Source organism: Rhinopithecus bieti, unplaced genomic scaffold, assembly GCF_001698545.2.
Source record: "Rhinopithecus bieti isolate Rb0 unplaced genomic scaffold, ASM169854v2 scaffold_32017, whole genome shotgun sequence".
Taxonomy (NCBI): Eukaryota; Metazoa; Chordata; class Mammalia; order Primates; family Cercopithecidae; genus Rhinopithecus; species Rhinopithecus bieti.
The window spans coordinates 4,490-28,576 of record NW_016813578.1 but is presented as its reverse complement, the minus strand read 5'-3'; the positions used below and the strand labels follow the sequence as shown (position 1 = coordinate 28,576).

Below are 24,087 nucleotides of genomic sequence, written 5' to 3'. Positions count from 1 at the left end.
GTGATCTGCCCGTCTTGGCTTCCCAAAGTGCTGGGATTACAGGTGTGAGCCACTGCGCCTGGCTTGCAATCTAGGCTACTTCTATGCTGTGGTCCCACCATCTTAACATGAGGCTTCCTCAGTCACCACAACAAGGGAAGAGAAGCTGAAAGATTTCTCACTGGCTCTTTCAACGTTTGGGTCTGAAATGACACAGATCACCTGCTCACAGCCTATAGGCCAGAACCAGTCATAGACCACACCTATGTGCAAGGGAACTGGGAAATGTAGGGGATCAGATGAATATTTGTTGAACCCACTTTCTGTGTCATGGTTTCTAACATTACTGACTCGCAGTGTGCTACTGGTACCACAGTGTGGGTGCTCTCTGGTCTTCTCAATTTCTTGCCTTCTTCCCCTAATCTATAGAAGTTTGCTGGGCCCAGGGAGGAGAGGGAAAATTCTTCCCTGCTAAAAGTTCTCTTCTGATTGTTCTCTGCACTGAATTTTAGACAGCCTTTTCTGTTGACGTTTTCCCCTGCTTTATAGATGATATTCCACTTAGTCGTCCTAAGAAAAAGAAGCCTAGAACAAAAAACACACCAGGTAAGATGTTATTCTTTGTTGTGTGGGATCACAAGTTTTCCCAGGACCTCAGGTATGGTAAACATCACAGATCAGGGAGAAGTAAGGCCCCAGCAGCCCAGAATCACCACTTCGTTGAGGATAGAATTAAGGCCAGTTTGAAGCAGTGGAATTCCTAGTGGTGGTGAGGTGCAGGGCAGTGGGCAGCCTGAGGAGTATCTGGATGCATTCATGGAATAGAAGGTGGTGCCATCTAAGCTCCTACTTACATGATGTTCCTGAACTCTTTAAGGTCTTTTATCCCTAGACAACATACATGGTTTTAAGCTATGATTGATTCCAGACCCTTGAACAAGGTACTGAATTTAGAAACACAGAGTTCTTAAATCTCGCTTCAGTCAGAATATCTCTATATTAGAGCATGAGTCTGAAAGCATGGCCACATCATCATTTAAATAGTAAAGCTTCAGTCATGAGCAGAACTCGTTTTTGTCCTAGTCAGCCACTAATAATCCTGGAAGTTGTGTCTGTAACTCTAAACCCAGCACATCTAGAATCCATCATTGCCTTTAAGAATAAATAATTTTTTACATCTCATAATTTTCTGCTAATGGAACCTGCCATTTTCCCAGCACTCAGGCTTGAAAGCTTAAGGTTATCTTTACCTGATCCTTTAACTTCACTTTTTACTTGTGACCTCTCACACTCCTAAAAGGTTTCTGTGGTTGCTCCTCCTTTTTTAAAACAAACAACAACAATAAGAAAAACATAAAAGGAATCATACATACTGTCTTTGCTTCTTAATACATAGAGTTCTATGTATTCTTAAACAGTGACTTCATTGTATTATATGATAAGAATGTACCATAATCACCGGTCTGTTATTTATTTAGGTTATTTCCAATTTTTCACTCCAACAGTGTTGCAGTTCTGCATAAAATAGTGGCTGGTAGGGAAGAAGTACTTCTGTAGGATGGATTGCTAGCAGTGGAATTGCTAGGTGCAGGATGTGTGTGTTGTTGGTATGATTGACTGCTAAATTACCTTAAGGAAGCTTTAGTTGTTATCTTGCTACCTGTAGAGTCTGAGAGTGTCTCGTTCTCTAAATCCTTAACATTGGACAGTATCAATCATTAAAATTTTTTTGTTAATGGGCAAAAAGTAGCTTATTTTAGTTTGCATTTCTCTAAATACTAGTGAAGTTAAACATCTTTTCATTTGTTTATTGATACATTTCTATTTCTTTCTTTTTTCTTTTTTTTTTTTTGAGATGGAGTGTTGCTCTGTTGCCCAGGCTGGAGTGCAATGGTGTGAATCTTGGCTACCTGCAGCCTCCACCTCCTGGGTTCAAGTGATTCTTCTACCTCAGCCTCCCTGAGTTGCTGGGACTACAAGCGCATGCCACTACATCTGGCTAATTTTTGTATTTTCAGTAGAGATGGAGTTTTGCCATGTTGGTCAGGCTGATCTTGAACTGCTGACCTCAGGCAATCCGCCCGCTTTGGCCTCCCAAAGTGCTGGGATTCCAGGCATGAGCCACTGCGCCCGGTGCATTTCTGTTTCTTCTTTTGTGAAGCAGACAAGCAAGGAAGGGAATGCAGTCAGGTAAAATCCAAATCTGCCAAAATGTGTTGAAATTCTTTTAAAAGATTTCATGAGGGAAGAGGTTGAAGTGAATGACCAGATGAAGAGATTGATAAGTTATCTGCTAACTCCAATTATCCATGATGACTTTATCATTCTTTAACTTATTAATGAAGGACTTGACTATATAGAGGCTGATGAAAATTCTTAAGGCAAGAGGCAAGTAAGAGAATTCTCTGTCAGTTTTTATTATGGTTTCCACCTTTTTCAAAGTTCTAAATGTTCTGAAGCAATTTCTTCTCCTCCTGTCTTTTGCTCTTCTTTTTAGCCCCCTCTTTTTTTCTTCCTCAGCCTTTCTTATTCCTTCATTTATTTCTTTTCCTAACTTAAATCCCAAAGTTACAGGTGAAGAGGAAGGAAAGATTTCAGGGACAATTAGTTCTGAAAGAGATGGGGTTATTCTATAGGAAACATTCTAGTTACCTTTTCCTCCATCTTTTAAAATTCAGTGATCTTTGCTCAAGTAATCTCATTTTTTTCTACTCTGTTTTTCTGTAGCAAGTGCTTCTTTGGAAGGCCTTGCTCAGACTGCTGGTCGAAGGCCCTCTGAGGGCAGTGAGCCATCAACTAAAGAACTCAAAGAGCACCCAGAGGCTCCTGTTCAAAGAAGACAGAAAAAGACAAGGCTACCTCTTGGTACGTGAAGAAACCAAAGTTAGGTTGTGATAGCAGTTGTGATTTTGGTGACATGATAAAAACCTCTCTGCTCTCATTTTTCCCCCCATCAATATCCCACAGGTGGGTTCTTGCTTTTATGTTTAAAAATTTACCACTAGAATAACTCCAATGGCTTCAGCCAAGAATACCTTATAGGTCTCTTTTGATCATATATGTATAGATTATGAGAGGAGGGCGACAAATGCAGGACTAAACAGAAAGTTCAGATCTCAGTGCATAGAAAAACCTAGTAAATGATGAAATGGACATTTCAGATTAGTGGGGAAATGATAGATTCTGTACTAACAATAATATAATGAAACAACAACTAACATTTGTTCAGTCTTTCTATGTCCCAGGCAGTTCACAAGGTAAACAAAATACTATACCACTTTTTGGCCTGTCAAATTGGCAATGCTTTTTTCTAGTTATAAAATCCAATATTGATGGGAAATGGGTGAACTCTTGCTTTTTGCTCATAGGGGCATAGATACAGCCTGTCGGATTTCTGGGAATAGTAGTAAATTCAATAGCTGCAGTAATTAAAGAATGTTAACTGCAACATTATTTATAAGAGTAGAAATTGGTAATGACCCAAATATTTAACGGTGTGATACTGGCTAAATAAATCATACTTTACCCATAAATAGGAACCAGGTACCCATTAAAAGGATTGTTAGGGTGACACGGATAATCATTAGTTGTGTATTATTAAATCAAAAAACAAAGGTTATAAAATAGTATGTATTGGAGGATTCCATTTTTGTAAAATATAGTATGTTAATTTCTTAGGGTTGCCATAAAAAATTACCATAAACTGAGCGACTTAAAACAACAGTTTATTTTTTCATAGTTCTTAGGTGAGAAGTCCAAAATCAAGTTGTCTACAGGACTATGCTCCCTCTGAAGTCTCTAGGAAAGAGTCCTTCCTTGTTTCTTGTAGCCTCTTTTATTAAAAAGAATGGAAGAATATAGCATTGTTACAGTGGTAGAAGTTTTAGAAGGAGGAAGTATGATTTTAAAATTTTCTTCTTTCATTTATATTTTACTAATTTTAATATTTTGAGTGTTATGACTTTTATAATAATTAGAAAAAGGACAAAGGGTTGTATTGGAGTAAAACTCAGGGAAGGAACAAAGATGGGGAGATTAGTGCTCTCCTATTAACATCAGCCCTTATTCATAATTTATTATAAATTAATTTTCCTAATTACTTGTCCTTCTAGGAAATGGCGTGTCTTGATTGGATGGAAGAATTATAGGAGTAGAAGGGCAGGAACTAGAAAAGTCAGGAGAATGGAACATAATTTTGGAAGGCAAGTTAAAGTGGGATACCACAGTGCCTGGGGGCACTGAGGATCTATGAGGAGAAGGAAGGGGCAGATGATGGCAGAAGAAGGAAAAGAGACAGAAATGGTGCTCAGACTAGTTGTAACAACTCTACAATTTATTTCATTAGTGGCAGTAAATGTAGTTTAATTAAAACTCCCCTTTAGTAAGTTAGTTAGGATACAAGTTTAAAAATCAAGATGGATACCAATACCTAGTTTTATAATTTGTGAAAAGTATGTTTACAGAAATGACCTTTTTTAGAAAATTCAGTACCCAACTAAGTTTTGGATCAAAAAGGACCTGTCATTGCCATTCCAAAGTACACTAAGCCTGGCAGGTCAGCTTTCTAAATTTCTGGATTTAAAAATTGTGTTTTTGTTTATTTTGTTCAGGATGACCAATGGTAGGCTCTACTGCTTGCATTATATTTCCAATCCAGGCTGTAAGTATTTTATTACAATAGAATTGTAAGGTCTTGAATGTATTCCAGAGAGCTAGTATTTCCAGATAGGAAGAGTAGCTAGTGGATTAGAAGAACGCTTCACTGACTCATTTAAACTTCATACTTACCCTGTGTACAGGAAAGAGTTAATATAGCAGACCTGAGACTGCTATCCTTGGAAAGTCCTGCTGATAAGATTGGCCCTTAGCTGGCATCTGGGAACTTGGATGATAAACAGCTCCCTACACTGATAGAAAACTTTCCCTAAATTATGAGGTGGCTCACTGTGCATTTGTGCATACAAAGTGATTTTTGCTGAACATCTGCTTCCCTTCTGGGCATCCAGAATTTTGGTATGTGCTAAGCTTATGTGACTAGCCCCTAACCTTGGGTACTGTCTCTGATGAGCTTCCCTTGTAGAATATGTGTCACATGTGTTGTCACAACTCATTACTGCAGAGATTAGTGCATCCTATTTGACTCCACTGATAGAGGACTCTTGGAAGCTTGTACTTGGTTTCCTCTGGACTTAGTCCATGTGCTTTTTCCTTTTGCTGATTTTGCTTTATATTCATTTGCTGTAGTATACCATAATTGTGAGTGTGATGATTTCCAAGTCCTGTGAGGCCTTCTAGAAAGTCAGCGAACCTGGAGATAATCTTGGGAATCTTCAACACAGCCTGGGTGTTGGGTTACTTAATTTTTTTTCATATTGTTTGGCATTACAATTTCAATTTTTACATTAGGAGTTTAGAAGTATAACATTTTTTAAAATTAAAATTTGTAAGATAGTGAAAGTATTTTGCCCAATTAAAATTCTTGAAGTTCTTTTCTCTTACACAAGTCTTGTACATTACTTTTCTTTTTCTGTTTTAGTTATTTGAAAAGTTAAATTTATTTTGTTTTCAGAATTGGAGACTTCCTCCACTCAAAATAAGGCATCTAGTTCATCTTTATTACGAAATGAAAATGGTATTGATGCGGAGCCAGCTGAGGAGGCAGTTATTCAAAAACCTCGGAGGAAGACAAAGTAAGAATTTATTTATGTTTCTGACTATTCTCCAGGATTACCCTGATGCTTTGTTTGGAGTTCCCAAACAGTAGCTTCTCATTAAGTCTTACTACATACTTGTATTTGTGTACCTCTAGGGTATGTATTATTACAAAAAATCAGTTAAACCAATCTAATGATAAATTTGAGAAGAGTAAACCACTGAGAAAATTTTAAAAATTAAGATTGTATTTAAATAAAAAAACTTAAGAGCCGTCTCTTAAAAAGAAGAACACAAATAGAATATATAAGTAGCAAAATTAAACATTAAGGATATTTAAAATTAAAGATAATGAAATAGGCTATTATGATTTATTTTCTTATGTTAACAGAATTCAAATTAAGATTATTTCAGCAATAAGTAAAACTGTGTTTTAGCATTAAGATAAAATGAGTAAAGTATACTTTAAAGAAATAACACTGGAAGGCATATATATAGCACTATTGTTTGTATTTGAAAATGAACCTACAAATAGTGATCAATGTCTGTGTTAGTCCGTTCTCACAATACTAATAAACACATACCTGAGACTGGGTAATTTATAAAGGAAAGAAGTTTAATTGGCTCACAGTTCAGCATGACTGGGGGGGCCTCAGGAAACTTACAATCATGGTGGAAGGTGAAGCAAACATGCCCTTCTTCACAGGGCAGCAGGAAGGAGAAGAATTAGAGCTGAGTGAAGGGGGAAGCCCCTTACAAAATGATCAGATCTCCTGAGAACTCACTATCACCAGAACAGTCCCTGGACAGGTGGGGATTATTACAATTCAACATGAAATTTTAGGTGGGGACATAGCTAAATCATATCAGTGTCTACAGGGAATCATACAATTTTAAATTTGGAAAGAAGCTTATAGATTAGTGCAGTCACTTCAATTTTCAAATGAGAAAACTGAAGCCCTCAGAAATGTAAGTGACTTTCTGCACATAATAGTTAATAACAGATTTATTTGAGTAAAAATCAAATTTCTTAACTCCAAGTCCAGGGCTCTTTCCATTATATTTATAGCTAGTTCTGTATGTAAGTCTGTGAGTATTCAATAATCATCCATTTTTCATACATACTTCCTTATTACAGGAAAACCCAGCCAGCAGAATTGCAGTATGCCAATGAGCTAGGAGTAGAAGATGAAGACATCACTGATGAGCAAACTACTCTGGAACAGCAGTCTGTATTCACTGCACCTACTGGCATTAGCCAGCCTGTAGGCAAAGTATTTGTGGAAAAAAGCCGTAAGTAGATGCCTTGTTTTAGAATATGAACTCTTAAAAATTGTACAAGGATATCCTTTATACTTCTGGAAATCTGAATTAAGGAATTAAGCAAAACTATGTACAACAATTTATACACAAAACTAGTCATCATGCTTTGATTCATGAGAGTGAAAAACTGGAAACAACCTAAATGTGAAATAGGAGAGGAATGATTTCAGTAAGTTGTGGTGTATCTATATAATAATATTCTTCACCATTAAATATCATGTTTAGGGAGAATTTTTCATTTTATGGAAAGATTCTGATAAAAGAGCATATACACGTGTACACACACACACACAGTCTGATCTATACATAGGACAAAAGACTTGAAGGAAATAGGCTCAAATATTAATGCTGATTGTTTCTGGATTTATGGGGTTATGGGTAATGTAAAGATCTTCCCCATCCCTGCCTGATTCTTTATTCTTTCTTGTACTTTACCAGCTTCCTGCAATTGGTAGTAGTTGTGGTGGGACAGATAATGATATAAATTCTACAACTGAAAATAAGAGAGAAAATACATGATGATACTACCATATTAAATAAGAAATACAACATTATAGCTGTATATTCTTTTGGAAAATAGTGCTGACATTGTATAATGTATACTGGCTATGAGACTAGGTTTGCAGTGTATTTTAGCTCAGGCTGCTATAACAAAATACCACGGACTGAGTGGCTTAAACCACAGACATTTATTTCTCACTGTTCCTAAAACTAGGATGTCCAAGACAAGGTTCCAGCAGATTAGGTTACTGGAGAAGGCCCCTTCCTGGCTTGCCAGTGGCTGCCACTGTGTCGTCATGTGGCAGAGAGAGTTTTGGTATGTCTTCCTCTTCTTAAAAAGACACTAATCTCATCATGGGAGCTTCATCCTCATGACTTCATCGAAATCTAATTACCTCCCAGTGACCTCACACTCACTGGGGGGTTAGGGCTTCAACATATGAATTTTTGGGGGACACATTCAGTCTATAACACAGTGTTTAAGAAAAACCTACTCAAAGCATGATCATGACTATATACTAGCATGGATATGTTAAGGATATGCTGCCTAAAGAACTCATCTGAAACATAAAGGTTAGTCCTTAAAATTTACAATGTAGATTTTGTATACATTGTTTTAGAACTCTACTTCATAAGATCCCATCTAAAGGATCTTGCAGTTCTTGGCCAATAAGAAACCTGTGGTCTCTGGCTGACTTACCCAGTGTCTCACAGTTGGTTAGGGTGGAACTGGGACTTGAACTGTGGTTTTATGACTTCTAGTCATGTGGTTTTATTCATCTACTATGTGGCCATTTAATTTACTCCAGTTCTTTTTCAGGCAGTATCACTTAATCCTCATTTTTATTCTTGTTTCACTTAGCATAGAAATTTCCCTGCTAGAGTAACTGGCCATAACTGGCCATAAAAGGCACCAGTGGTTCTACTGGTTCTACTGTCTGCCCGGAAGTTGTCTTTTTTTTTTTTTTTTTTTTTTTGAGACGGAGTCTCACTCTGTCGCCCAGGCTGGAGTGCAGTGGCTGGATCTCAGCTCACTGCCAGCTCCGCCTCCCGGGTTTACGCCATTCTCCTGCCTCAGCCTCCCGAGTAGCTGGGATTACAGGCGCCCGCCACCTCGCCTGGCTAGTTTTTTGTATTTTTTTAGTAGAGACGGGGTTTCACCGTGTTCGCCAGGATGGTCTTGATCTCCTGACCTTGTGATCCGCCCGTCTCGGCCTCCCAAAGTGCTGGGATTACAGGCTTGAGCCACCGCGCCCGGCCTAAGTTGTCTTTTCTTAGGGAAAATTGTCACACCCCTGTCTTTCATCCTCCAAAACACCTGCGAACTGGGTTTGGTGAGGATAATTGAAATGGAACCTTTCCTGCTTCCTGAAGTCTATTTGTGGATTACTAGATATACAGGAAGGAGCCTCTGAATCAACAGTAAAAAGGCTAAAGCCCTACTCATACAATATTGCAGTGCTGACTCTTGAACTGATGTTCTTCACAGGAATGTTCTAAAGAGAAATTTATGAAGTAGCCCATTTCTTTCCTGTCATCCCAGAAAGCCATGCTACACATCCTGACGTCTTTTTCTAAGAAATTTAAAGTAGTTTTCAAATATTGACTTACCTTGGTAGCATAGGCATATAAACTTTAATACTTCTAAAGTCTCTAAATTAGAATTTTGTAGACTAGGTCATGTTAAAGGTTTCTAGACTTTATTCTGGTTGAAAGTTCATTATTTTTTATTAAATATAATTGATTTCTGAAATTGTTACTTCACTTTGGATTGAGAAGAAAATACACTGACATCGCTTATTTTCTTCAAGATGAAAATTATGTTTAAGGAACCCAAAGTAAAGATCTTTCTGAAATAGGTGCTGAGTCAAGGAGAATTTTCAGATAGAACAGCAGTATTTCAGTCTTAGTTTTCAGCTTCCTGAATGTGGAATTTAATAAAAAAAAAAAAAAAAAAAAAAGGCTACCAGGGTTCTCTCTCCCTAGTTGTTAGTAATTACATTATGTGTTCTTAGGGAGATTCCAGGCCGCTGACCGTTCAGAGTTGATAAAGACCACAGAAAACATAGATGTGTCAATGGACATGAAGCCTTCCTGGACCACCAGAGATGTGGCACTTACGGTACACCGGGCTTTCAGGTGGCTGCTTTTGTTGGACTTTTCTTAAAACAAATGTTAACTGAGTTCCGTAATTAAAGAAAAAAATAGCCTATTGGTTGTTCAATATTGTTAACGAAATGATCACTTAAAATGGTAGGTAGGTGTATTTTTTAAACATCCTATTGGAATTGAATGATCTACCTATCAGTGTAACTAAAAAGAAAGAGCTTGCTTTTACTTGTCATGAAATGTTGAATTTTATTCTTGTATATGAAGAGATTTTAAACATGTTTTAGCTTTTTACTTTAGTAATTCAAGTATAATAATCAAACCCTTTACCATTCAGGATGATTGGTCTCTTTTCTCATGGATTCTTGGCCGGCTGTGCTGTGTGGAATATTGTTGTGATATATGTTCTAGCAGGAGATCAGCTATCCAACCTCTCAAACCTTCTGCAACAATACAAGACCCTAGTGTATCCATTCCAGAGTCTTCTGTACTTGCTTTTGGCTCTGAGTACAATTTCAGCTTTTGACAGGTAATGCTGTGACTCCAGATCTGTCTAACTTCTTCAGAAGGAAATGCTGAGCAAAATGTGTCACTGACCATGACAGTTTTCAAAATAGAATTATAGAGTATCAATATTACTTCAAAAAGTTTTTTTTTTTTTTTTTTTTTGAGACGGAGTCTCGCTCTGCCGTCCAGGCTGGAGTGCAGTGGCCAGATCTCAGCTCACTGCAAGCTCCGCCTCCCGGGTTCACGCCATTCTCCTGCCTCAGCCTCCAGAGTAGCTGGGACTACAGGCGCCCGCCACCTCGCCTGGCTAGTTTTTTGTATTTTTTTTAGTAGAGACGGGGTTTCACCGTATTAGCCAGGATGGTCTTGATCTCCTGACCTCGTGATCCGCCCGTCTCGGCCTCCCAAAGTGCTGGGATTACAGGCTTGAGCCACCGCGCCCGGCCTTCAAAAAGTTTTAAGGCCAGTCTACTTCTGTTCTTTTTTGAGGGGATGAGACTGTTGTAAACAAAATATTCCCAAAAGACTTCACCCATTCCAGCATCAAATCATAAGTCCAAAATTTCATCCAAATGTAGTCAACTCAGAAATTCCTAAATGTCATCTAAATCAGGTATAGGTGAGACTCAGAGCATTTGTATTTGTCTCCCAGCACTGCTGTAACAAAGTACCACACATTGGCTGGCTGAAAACGGCACATTTATTCTCTCGCGGGTCTGGAGGCGAGCAGTCTGCAATCAGGATGTGGCCAGGGTTGAATCCTTTTTTGAGGGCTCTGAGGGAGAGTCTGTTTCATGCCCTTCCCCTCACTTCCAGTGATTGCTGACAATCCTTGGCATTCCTTGACTGTAGATGCATCATTCCAATATTTGCCTCTATCGTCACGCAGTGCTTTACCCCTGTGTATCTCTGTATCTGTGTCTCTTCTAATAAGGACACCAGTCATACTGGATTAGGGTTCATCCTAATGACCTTAACTTTATTACATCTGCAAAGACCCTGCTTCCAAATAAGGTCACATTCATAAGTACTCCAGGATAGTTCAACATATCTTTTTGGGAACACAATTTAACCCGTTTTAAAAAAAACCCCACCTAATTAGAGCCTAATGATATGGGCAATAGAAAGAGGTAGAAACTAAGGAAATTTTGTTTATCAACTTTAATTTTCTTTAGAATGTCTTAACCCCAAAGGAATGTCGTCCAAAGTAGTCTAGTTAGATGTTTTATATGGCCTTTGTAAATAAGATAATTTTGTCATGTGTGTTATGTATACACTGTAGCTACTTAAAACCTAGTAATAGTATATGTGGTAGCATTAGAATAGAGAAGGAAAAAACTATTGTCAAGAAAGTAAAGTTTTGTTAAAAAGTTTACGACTGCACTGTGACAAGAAGCTTTTATATTTTCTAGGATTGACTTTGCTAAAATATCAGTAGCAATCCGAAATTTTTTGGCCCTGGATCCTACAACTTTAGCATCTTTCTGTGAGTAAACAGTTTAACTTGATAACTGTGTAATACTTGAGTTATACCATAATTTTGAACCAGGAAAAATGTAATTTTTTTTAAAAGTTGTATTACTGCTCCTTATAAACATTACCTATAGATGGTCAGTGAATTTGTAATTAGAAACATAATAGGCATAATGTTGATAGAATTATTTTTCAATAGAGGTTCATCTAAATAACTTTGAAAAGCTTAATTTATTGTACTGTATTACTTACTTTTTAACTTTTGTATTTTCTACTTGACATTAACCAGATTCAGCTGGTACGGCCTTTTAATAACAAACACTATTTTATATCTTTCTGATTATTTGGAATGCATTTTGTTCTAAGTTTTGAGAATATTAATAAAACCAATTTTAGGACCTTGAGCAATTCATTTAACTCTTAAAAAGATCTAGGTTCTTGTCAGTTCTAATGATGAAACAGTGAACGTCTCAAAAGATCCTTCTGTACCTGTTCTCAAAAACATATATAAGGATATCTGGCCTATTGAAATATATTTATTTGGTAAAATAAATTTCTTTCATATCCTCAGTCACCAAAGTACAGATTATTTTCAATATTAATCTCAATATTAATTCAAAATAAACCAGGTTGTTAAAAATTATTAGTAATTTCATTTGTCTTTTTCTCAGTGTACTTTACTGCTCTTATACTATCTCTGAGTCAGCAAATGACAAGTGACAGAATCCACCTTTACACACCTTCTTCTGTTAATGGTAGCCTCTGGTAAGAATTCACAATGACATTAGCAATTGTTAATGGCAATAACAGCAATTTTTCTTATCTTTCCATTCTTTTTCCTCTACAAATAATGAAGGCTGTTTTTGTTTCCAAATCTATGGCAAGAAAATACTTATTCCTTTGGTTAATGGGTAACTATTGTTATATTCACCTGCATTTTTAAAGAAATATCTTTCTTTTAAGAATCTGTTTTAGATCTTCAAGTTATAGTTTTTTCTTTGTTGCTGTTGTTGTTGTTGTTTTTAAGATGGAGTCTCGCTTTGTCACCCAGGCTGGAGTGCAATGGCATTATCTCGGCTCACTGCAACCACTGCCTCCTGGGGTCAAGTGATTCTGCAGCCTTAGCCTCCCGAGTAGCTGGGATTACAGGCACCCGCCTGGCTAATTTTTGTATTTTTGTAGAAATGGGGTTTCACTGTGTTGGCCAGGCTGGTCTTGAACTTCTTATCTCAGGTGATCCACTTGCCTTGGCCTCCCAGAGTGTTGGGATTATAGGTGTGAGCCACTGCACCCAGCCAAGTTATAGTTTTAAAATAAGTCATCATATGATGGACGGAAGGAGTCCTGCATTCTTACCCACTATCAGGGAGTTTCATACCCCAGAACAGTGATAGGAGTGAGTAGCTGGGATAGATTCAGAAAACCAAGCAGTGCTAGAAAGAGCAGAATAGGGAGAGCCAACATCTGCAGATCAGTGGCCAGCCATGAAGCTGACAGGATGGCTGAGATTCTAGTTCATAAAACTCAGAGAAGCAGTCTTTTTTTTTTTTTCCCCAAATGCTGAATGTGGCATCCAAAAGTAATCTTTTCTGAGAGAGTGGCTAGGGACATTAGGTAAAGAGAAAGCAAATATACTTTATTGATGAGTAATGTCATGGTAGTTGGAAGGAAAGCTTTTAGAAAATTTTCTTGGGAATACTAGCTTTGCATTTATATGAATGTATAGAGCAGATCTGTTTAGAGTTTAACCTTTGAACCCTTGTTCTCATTATATATGTGGTATATTTTACAGGGAAATTATATTTTCTTTCATGCTTTACTTGTTATTTCTCTAGGAGATGACTGCTGTTTTTTCTTGAAGTTCCTAAAATAGATATATTTGTATATATGAACCAAACTGAAGGTATTTCTAATGAGTATTTCTACATTTTTAGGGAAGCAGGAATTGAGGAACAGATTCTCCAGCCATGGATTGTGGTGAATCTCGTGGTGGCTCTTCTGGTTGGATTATCTTGGCTATTTTTGTCTTATAGGCCAGGCATGGATCTTAGTGAAGGTATTAAAGAAAAAAATAGTATAAGAATATCCTGAAATCTTCTGTAATGGTTTTATAAACCTCCTTTTAATACGTATAGCTTATAATATTCCAATCACAAAGACACATTTAAATTAAAATAATACAAGCAGAAAGAAAATAAAGTGGTGTAACAGAATGCCAAGAGAAGCAGAGAGGAGTGCCTAGGAGGGCTGGAGTCTGGAACTACTTAGTGAGGGCCTTCTGTGGCCCTTGTGCATATTCAGGAGGTATTTCTTCTCTTGGAACCCTTCAAGTAATTTAGAAAAAGTCTTTGCTCTTTACTTCTCTTAGTTTCCTGCTGATGAAAGTATCTCTTAATTTTGAAATAAATCATGCTTCGTCTACATAGCTTTTCTGTCAGACACATACTCAAGTTAATTATTCTTACCTCCTCTATTTGGTACAAATTCTTAACTCTTCATTGTCTAACACAGTGTTTAGTACTCTTACTTTTAACATGCTCAGTGTGCAGTGATTCACTCATCTCTAGTTCCCAGACCCCTTCTGGAACACCTGAAGAAGAATCATCATATTAGCAAACTGCTAAACTTTTATGCTGCTTGAGAAACTGTTTAGTATTTGTATTGTAAATTGTGTTTCCTTGGGCAGTGTTCAACAGTTTCACCCTTGAACATCTTTTATGGATATTTTCTCGACCTTGGTTATTATTTTATTTTTGATTTGATCAACTATTTACAACCCATCTGCCTCAGAAGCCTTAGCATGGAGAATTTTGCCAACATCTATGCTAAGTAATAGTTTAAATGTAGAAAATGTCAGCTAATAACATTCTACATTGTGGTTGGCATCAAAACTGCATCTGGATTTTGCAGTATTCAGTCTAAATCACAAAGTGTGTGTTACTTAGTATTTCCAGAATCCTGTTCTTTTAAGGCCATATTAGTCATACAACATGTAGATTTAAAAAGTAGGTATAAAATGAGTGATAATACCTGGCTTATTGGGTTGTTTTGATGAAATGGGATGACCCATTTAAACTATCCTGGCACATATCTCTTGTTAGTTCCAGGTCCTTCCTCTGTATCTGTCCCCTATATTTTAGATGATTCCATCACTGTAGAATTAGACCTTTTAGCTGTTTAATGATCTTTGATTATCTAAGTGACTTAAATTTCCAGGTAGGATTTTGTATATTGTCTCTATTATGTTTTACTTTTAAGGGGTTCATAATTTAAAATTTAAATATTTTAAAATATAAAACTTGTACATTTGTTATCAGCTTACCTTTGAAATCAGATTTCACTGTCAAGAAATCTATTGAGGGCTTTCTCTGTCAATTTTTAAAAGACTATAAATAAGCTATACAACTCTGTTGGAGGCACTGGGAAACAATTTTATGATCTGTTCATTTTCTTCTCCAGAGTTAATGTTCTCCTCAGAGGTGGAAGAATATCCTGATAAAGATAAAGAAATCAAAGCCTCTTCATAATACCAGCTCACCTTTGGAGGAATAATGACTCAGTATTTGTCCCACTTGTGTTTTAAATGTATTTTATAAGATGTATACATGTGTATTTGTAATAGATTGTTTTGATTATATAATACTGAAACATCTCTCAATATTATGAAAAATGTTAAAATTGTACTTGTTATTTATGTCCAAATATTTGTATAGCATTATCATCTTAATGACAAAGGGAATAATGAACTAGAAACCAGCAAGTGAAAGTGTTTATTTCCTGTTTTCTCAAAACAATTGTATTTATAACTATTATCTTAAAAGCACTGGTTTAGAAAAGCCATAACTTAAATAGTGTTATAAAATATATATCAGTTTTAAACATAAATTTAGTGAATATGGTAGAAGGGAAAAAAAGCCTTCATTTTTGACCTCCCCTTACTGAATAAATTGAAATATGAAATTTATCTTTTCTGAAACTGGCTTAGTGATTGAGTATCATGTAATAATTATAATTTAGCTTTAAAGATGCTTTACATCATGGCCAATAAAAAGGGAATGTATCTTCTGTTTGAAAATTTTATAATGTAAAATTTTACCTAGAAGTAACTAAAAGTTGCTTCTCACTATAATCTGTACTACTGGTTCTCATATCTGGTTGTACATCAGGATCATAGAGGGAGCTTTAAAAAAATCTATGTAGCAAAAGAGGCTGAGCAGGGCAAGGCTCGGGAATAAAGGAGAGACCTGTGAGCTTGTAGGCTCCCAGCTGACATCTGCAGTACCCTTTCCTCTGTCTCTTTTTTTTGAGTGACAAGAAATAGGAGTAGAAATTCACCATCTCTGTTCTCCAGCTCTTTGTCAGACAGGTTTCTGGCTTTCCAGGAAATCCCACTCTTGAGATAGGGTCCTGCACTGGAAAAGATCTCTTCAGAACTATATCCAGTGGTACCTCAGCTGTTGTGTGTGAGACCCTAGAGCTCAAGATGAGGAGAAGACTAGCTATGGGAAAAAATGTTTCAAAGGCTGTTAAGCACATCAGTAAGACTATTGGGCCTGCCCTGATTAGCAAGCAACTGAATGTTACAGAACAGAAGAGGATTGACGAATTGATGATAGAGATGGTTGACCCTGAGAATAGGTCTAAATTTGGTGTGAACTTCATACTAGGAATCTCTTTTGCTGTTTGTAAGGCTGGAGCTGCCGAAAAGGGATTCTCCCTGCTGTCACAGAATTGTCAATTTGCTGGCAATTCTGAAGGCATCCTGCCAGTTCCAGCTTTCACTGTGACCAGCAATGGTTTTCATTCTGGCAGTAAGCTGGCAGTATAAGAGTTCATAATCTTCCTCGTCAGCAAACTTCAGGAAAGCCATGCTCATTAGAGCCAAGGCTTAGCACACTTGAGCAGTGTCGTCAAGGAGAAATGTGAGAAAGCTGCTGCCAATGTGGGGGATTGTGGTAGGCTGTATAATGTCTCCTAAAGATGTCCATGTCCTAATCCCTGGAACTTGTGAATATACTACTTTACATGGCCAAAGGGATTTGCAGATATGATTAAGGTTATGAACCTTAAAATGGGGACATTGTCCTGTATTATCCAGAAGGGTCCAGTGTAATCTTATGAGTCCTTAAAAGCAGATAAGAAAGCCTTTTATGTCTGTGGTCAGAGAGGTCATTGCTGGCTTTGAAGATGGAAGAGGGGGCCATGAGCCAAGGAGAGTGATGACCCCGCAGCTGAGTATGGCTGTTGGCTGACAATGAGCAAGGAAATGGATTTCAGTCACATAACTGCCAGGAACTGAATTCTGTGAGTATCCCAAATAAGCAAGGAAACAAATCCTCCCCTAGAGCCAAGAAAGGAATGCAGCTCTGTGGATACCTTGGTTTTGGCCTGGTGCTGCCCATGTCAGACTTTTGACATACAGAGCTGTAAGATAGCAAGTGTATGTTGACTAAGCTGCTAAATTGGTGGTGATTGGTTATGGCAGCTATAGAAAGCTAATATAACAATAGAAAGCTATATGTAGCAATAGAAAGCTATATATCTTAGAGAATAAAGAAGGCTAGAGCTGCTGTGGAATGCACTTGGGAAAGCTGGCTACATTGATAATTTGTAACTGGCATGGGCATAGTTGCCTTGAATCCTTCCAGGTCTGGGACGTACAACTTAGACTTCAGATCTCCTAATGACCCAGGAGGCACATAAACCTGAGCAGCTGGTAGCCCTGTATAAGTCCTTTGTCAGGGAAAACATTGAGTTTTCCCTGACGAAGGACTTGTACTGAGAACTCAATGTTTTCCCTGATGTTTCTGGTGTCTCTCAAAGATTGTTTGACCGTGATGACTGGAAAGTTTGGAAGAAGTTCACTGCTAATGCATGTCTCCAGGAAGTAGGGAATGATCTCACAGTGACACTTGAGGCACATTGCTAAAGCTGTCGATGATAATTCATGTAAACTTTCTCCAGCTTACAGTGGACTAGGTTGACATGCAAATTGATCCAGTCCAATTGGTAGGGCATCATGGTTTCTCATTACTCACTGATTTAAAATACTTTTATTGCCAATCTGGTGAGGCACTGCCCTGGGTAGATAGCACAGGGGCACCTTGCTGACCAAAGCCCTCGGCCAGGTACAAAAAGCTCAGTTTCTAAAACTCTGTCATTTCAATAATGTTATAAATTGAATCATACAGTATGTAATTTTATGGGATTGACTTTCTGTTCATCTCTTTTTTTGAGTCATCTCAGCTGTTGTGTGTATCAATAGTTCATTTCCTTTTACTGTTTTGTTTGGTTTAACTCATTGACTTATTGAAGGATATCTGGGCTCATTCCAGTCTGAATAATGCTGCTGTGAACATTCATGTACAAGTTTTTGTGTGAACATTAAGTTTTCATTTCTCTGAGATAAATGCCCAGGAGTGAAATTGATGGGTTGTATGTAGTTACATATTTAGTTTTTAAAGAAATTGCCAAGCTGTTTTCCAGAGTTGGTGGTACCAACTAATTTCCCATGACAATTTTGTGAAGAGTCCAAGCTAGTTTTGCTTTAGAGTGTCTCACCTACATTTTTGAATTGTCGACATTTTCCTAATGACATCACGTAATTTGTTCCTCAATCTCCTAAATTTCCTGTAGACTGGAGGTTAGGTCAAGCAGTTTGATTAGATTTTTAAAAAAAATAAGATAAGTTCATCTGTGATGCTGTTTACTTTATGTTGCATAACATGAACCCTAGGAACAGAGTGAGCTGCTGGACAGCAAGTTTCATTGGGTGCAGTAATTAACACACCACATAGGATAAATCTGAAATAATGACAAACGTGTTAAGGGCCTTGGGATATTGGGCCATGTACTCTGAGGAGCACAAGGTGAGTTGCAGGTTCCTGCCCCTAAAGAACTCTATCTTTTGAGATTAGCAACTAATAGTGTGAGCCCACTAACAGGATGTGAAAGTTGTCAAAATCAAGTTGTAGTCATTGTGTTAAAAATCCTAACAAATAGAGCTGGGGAAGGCCATGAAAGGAGGATTTTCATGCACAGATGCCTGATAATGAGGACTATCATAAAAGACTGCACAAAACCACACCTTGCACAAAGGCCATCACAACCTGACACACAAAAAATACTTCTTTGAGGACATTTGCCCAGCAACTGCCTGTCCAATGTCCAAAAGGCAACATCCTTGTTATTGATCCTTGTAGCCAAGGATAATTCTCTCAAAACAATCATTTTCGCTTTAAAAACCATTGTCTTCCTTTACCTCCCTGAATATGCACATAGTTTACTGTGGCACTTGTATTCTCATTGCAATGCCATTCCTGAATAAACATCATTTTCTTTCAGAGAGTCTGCCTCTCTGTTATTTAGGCTGACAAGGATATGCCAAGAAGTAGCTTGGATACAGCAGTTAACTCTGCCTTTAGGGTATGTGTGTATGGGGATATAAGAGTTAACTAAAAGCTGACCTTTGAGCTGGTCCTTGAATAAAAGAATAGATTCCAAAAATAAGAGGAATAAATAATGATCCTAAGCTAGGAGAGTACATTTTGTAGACCTTTGGTTTCCATATTAAGAAATTCAGATTTTGTGTACAATAAAAAAGTTCTGGAATTATCTGGTTTTGTTCTGTTTGTATTTATTTAAATTTTTGATTTAACTTTTAGGTTCAAGGGTACATGTCCAGGTTTGTTACATAGGTAAATTTTGTGTCATGGGGGTGTACAGATTATTTCATCACCCAGGTAATAAGCCTAGTACCCCAAAGGTAGTTTCTGATCCTCTCCCTCCTTCCATCCTTCACCGTCAAGTAGACCCCAGTGTCTGTTGCTCCCCTCTTTGTGTCCATGTGTTCTCCTTGTTTAGCTCGCATTTTTAAGTGAGAACATGTGGTATTTAAGTTTTCTGTTTCTGTATTAGTCTGCTTAGGATAATGGTCTTCAGCTCCATCCGTTGCTGCAAAGGACTAATACGGGGGCAGTGAAAGGGACGGATGACAGCAGGTTGGCAGACCCATGAGTAAATCATTACAATTGTCTCGTGTGTGAGATGTCCCAAACTAGGTGCCATAAAGGGAAAGGTAAGATTCAGATATTTAGGGTCAGAATTTTAAAATGTGTCTGAATTTTTAAGATTTTGTAGATATGATATTGCTGCATCAAATGAATTTGGAACGTACTAGAGGTTTAAGAGGGAAGATGAATATTAACGTGTTATGTGTCTGTGGAACAATTGGGTAAAAGTGTCAAAGTAGACTGTTGGATATTTAACATCTGGAGCTCAGGGGACAGTGTAGAGGAAGTAATGACTGATACTGTAAATCTTCCAGAAAGAAATGGTGCAGGGAGAAAAGGACTCGTGAGGGCTAAAGGGCAGACAAGACAGTGAACTAAAGTGGTTGGGCCCCGTGAGGTGCCTTGCTCTCCACCAGCGTGCTCTGACTTCCTTCTAAAGGAGACTGAAATAGCCTGGAAAGTGCGTGCAGCAGACCTTCCAGGCTTCCTAAGCACGCAGGCCTCCAAAGCTGGCCTCCGGCCATTCCCAGCAGGAGCCCAGCCTGAGTGGGTCACTAGGCGGCAGGCACGCGCTGGGAAAATGCTGGAAAGGCTGCGGGAGGGCCGCGCCTGCGCGGTAGCGGGCCGTCGGTTGGGCGCAGACAGGCCCCAGAAGATGGAGAGATGGAGCCACCCCAAGAGACAAATAGGCCTTTCAGCACACTTGATAACCGCAGCGGGCGGGTCCAAGCCCTGTCCCCCACCCCGCTATTGCAGAGGAATCCCTACGGCAGCCCGGATATCATGCACATTAAAGGGTCAGAGGCTTCTTCGGTCCCTTACACTCTGGACCAAGGCACGATGGCCCTGCCTAAGGACAAGAAGAAGGAGGGCACCGGGCACCGGCTGCTGAACGTGAGTGGGGTCCTGGCCGGCACCTGGAGGACCAGGGCCAGCAGGGCACCTGGAGGGTGGTGAAAGGATTAAAGGGTTCAATGTGTGCCAATTGCCTCTCCCTTCAATTGGCACACATTGAACCCTTTAATCCTTTTTTTTTTTTTCATTTATAGCAATTCTTTTGTTTTATTTTTTATTTTTAGTTTTTATTATACTTTAAGTTCTAGGGTACATGTGCACAACGTGCAGGTTTGTTACATATGTACACATGAGCCATGTTGGTGTGTTTCTTTTTTCTTTTTTCTTTTGAGACTGAGTCTCATTCTGTCGCCTGGGCTTCAGTGCAGTGGCCGGATCTCAGCTCACTGCAAGCTCTGCCTCCAGGGTTTACGCTATTCTCCTGCCTCAGCCTCCCGAGTAGCTGGGACTACAGGCGCCCGCCACCTCGCCCGGCTAGTTTTTTGTATATATTTTTTAGTAGAAACGGGGTTTCACCGTGTTAGCCAGGATGGTCTCAATCTCCTGACCTCGTGATCCGCCCGTCTCAGCCTCCCAAAGTGCTGGGATTACAGGCTTGAGCCACCGCGTGCGGCCGAGATGAGTTTCTTATAGGCAGCATATAGTAGGGTCATGTTTTTTTTATCAACTTTTTTGCATTTTTATTTCTCTTTCTCTCTCTTTCTTCCTTTCTTTCTTCCTTCCCTCCTTTCCTCTCCTCTCCTCTCCTCTCCCTCTCCTCTCCTCCTTTCGAGACAGGGTCTCACTCTGCCACAGAGACTGGAGTGTAGTGGCATAATCACAGTTCACTGCAGCCTTGACATCCTGGGCTCAAGTGATCCTCCCAACTCAGCCTCCTGAGTAGCTAGGACTGTAGGCACTTGCCACTATGCCTGGCTAATTTTTGTATATTTTGTAGAGATGTGGTTTTGCCATGTAGCCCAGGCTGGTCTGAAACTCCTGGGCTCAAGTAATCTGCCCACCTTGGCCTCCCAAAGTGCTGGGATTATAGGCATGAGCCACCATGTCCAGCCTATTTTCTTTTTAATATTGGTCAAGTGAGGTAGTGAGAAGTGGGGAAAGTATTTTGATCTTTTTAAAAACATGCGTTAAAATATTCCTGAAGGGTCACACGCCCAGAAAGAGCATGAGAACTCCATGCCCCTTCCCCTCTACCAAAATTTTAAAAAAAGTGTATACACATTATTATCATGGTGACTGAGTATTTTGGCATTCAATTAAGTTATGTGCCTGAGGCTAGGTATGATGGCTCATGTCTCTAATCCTAGTACTTTGAGAGGCCAAGGTAAGAGGACTGCTTGAGCCCAGGAGTTTGAGGCTACAGTGAGCTATGATTGCATCACTGCAGTCCATCCTGGGTGACAGAGCAAGACCCTGTCTCCCCTGAGACCCAAAACATTTATGCTGGAGGCAATTAGTCTATATGAGTCCCAGCCCAGCCAGCAGGTAGTAGGTGCTAATAAATGCTTATAGAAGGAACACTTACCATACGTAAAATCTAGCACTGCTGTCCCATAATGCAAGCAGCATTCATTGTTAGAGCTACATGACAAAGCTCCACAGACTGGGTATTTTAAACCTCAGACACTTATTTTCTCACAGCTTTGGGTCTTGGAAGTCCAAAATTAAGGTGGTAGGGTTGGTTTCTTCTGAGGCCTCTCTTCTTAGCATATGGGATTAGGGTCCACCCTGATGACTTCATTTCAACCTAATTACCTCTTTAAAAATCCCATCTCCAAATACAGTCACATTCTGAGGCACAAGGAGTGGGGATTGCAACGTATGCATTTTTGGGAAAGACAATTTGGTTTTTAGCTAGAGTAAACTCTTAAGTATTGATTACCATATACCAGGTACTGTATATTAGTTGCTTTATTTATATTAATTTTGTGTGTGTGTGTGACAGTGTCTTGCTCTTTCCCCCAGGCTGGAGTGCTGTGGCGAAATCATAGCTCACTACAGCCTTGAACTCCTGGGCTCAAGCAATGATCCCACCTCAGCCCACAGGCATGTGCCATCACACCAGGCTAATTTACTTTTACCTTTTGTAGAGATGAGGGGGTATCACTAGGTTACCCAGGCTGGTCTTGAACTCCTAGGCTCAAGCAATCCTCCTGCTTTGACCTCCCAAATTGCTGTGATTACAGGTGTGAGCCACCATGCCTAACCTATAAATATTAATTTCCTTAAGTCTCACAAGAGCCCCATAAAATAGGTTCTGTTATGATTCAGCAAATTGCATGCAGCATTGTGGCTTAGAGAGGTTAAGTAACTTGCCCTGGATAATACAGCCAGAGGGCAGAAGCAAAATGTAAACTCAGTAGGTCTGGCTTCTTTTACCCAAATCTGGAAAATCAGGTCATGTTTTTTTGATCCATTTAGCCAGGGTATATCTTTGAAGTGGAAAGTTTAATTCATTCACATTCAAGGTTATTATTGATAGGTGGGGGCTTATTCTCATCATTTTATTAATCAATTTCTGGTTGTTTTATATGTCATTTGTTCCTTTTTTTCTCCCTTATTATTATAGTTGTTTGGTGGTATCTGTAGTAGTAACATGTGAATCTTTACTTTAGTTTTAACTCTGCAATTAAATATTTTAACTGCTCTCCACAAGTCTTTTTTTTTTTTTTTTAGTGTACTTTAAGTTCTAAGGTACATGTGCACAACGTGTGGGTTTGTTACATATGTATACGTGTGCCATGTTGGTGTGCTGCACTCATTAATTCATCATTTACATTAGGTGTATCTCCTAATGCTATCCCTCCTCCCTCCCCCACCCCACAACAGGCCCCAGTGTGTGATGTTCCCCTTCCTGTGGCCAAGTGTTCTCATTGTTCAATTCCCACCTATGAGTGAGAACATGCGGTGTTTGGTTTTCTGTTCTTGTGATAGTTTGCTGAGAATGATGGTGTCCAGCTGCATTCATGTCCCTACAAAGGACAAGAACTCATCCTTTTTTATGGCTGCATAGTATTCCATGGTGTATCTGTGCCACATTTTCTTAATCCAGTCTGTCATTGATGGACATTTGGGTTGGTTCCAAGTCTTTGCTATCATGAATAGTGCTGCAGTAAACATACGTGTGCATGTGTCTTTATAGCAGCATCATTTATAATCCTTTGGGTATATACCCAGTAATGGGATGGCTAGGTCAAATGGTATTTGTACTTTTAGATCCTCGAGGAATCGCCATACTGTTTTCCACAATGGTTGAACTAGTCTACAGTCCCACCAACAGTATAAAAGTGTTCCTATTTCTCCACATCCTCTCCACCTGTTGTTTCCTGACTTTTTAATGATCGCCATTCTAAATGGTGTGAGATGGTATCTGTGGTTTTGATTTGCATTTCTCTGATAGCTAGTGATGGTGAGCATTTTTTCATGTGTCTGTTGGCTTCATAAATGTCTTCTTTTGAGAAGTGTCTGTTCATATCCTTTGCCCACTTTTTGATGGGGTTGTTTTTTTCTTCTAAATGTGTTTGAGTTCTTTGTAGGTTCTGGATATTAGCCCTTTGTCAGATGAGTAGATTGCAAAAATTTTCTCCCATTCTGTAGGTTGCCTGTTCACTCTGATGGTAGTTTCTTTTGCTGTGCAGAAGCTCTTTAGTTTAATTAGATCCCATTTGTCAATTTT

At 38.8% G+C, this 24,087-nt stretch overlaps 1 protein-coding gene across 1 annotated transcript; it reads left to right on the top strand.

Annotated features, from left to right (window-relative positions):
* TMEM237 (transmembrane protein 237) lies at nucleotides 1-19,160 on the top strand. The gene is made up of 10 exons (XM_017848657.1): nucleotides 1-585; nucleotides 2,707-2,844; nucleotides 5,549-5,669; nucleotides 6,770-6,924; nucleotides 9,471-9,594; nucleotides 9,902-10,093; nucleotides 11,484-11,557; nucleotides 12,216-12,309; nucleotides 13,479-13,600; nucleotides 15,004-19,160. Exons 5-10 carry the CDS (start codon nucleotides 9,533-9,535, stop codon nucleotides 15,069-15,071), a joined length of 612 nt encoding a protein of 203 aa, XP_017704146.1. The 5' UTR covers nucleotides 1-585; nucleotides 2,707-2,844; nucleotides 5,549-5,669; nucleotides 6,770-6,924; nucleotides 9,471-9,532; the 3' UTR covers nucleotides 15,072-19,160.
* Nucleotides 19,161-24,087: the final 4,927 nt, after the last annotated feature.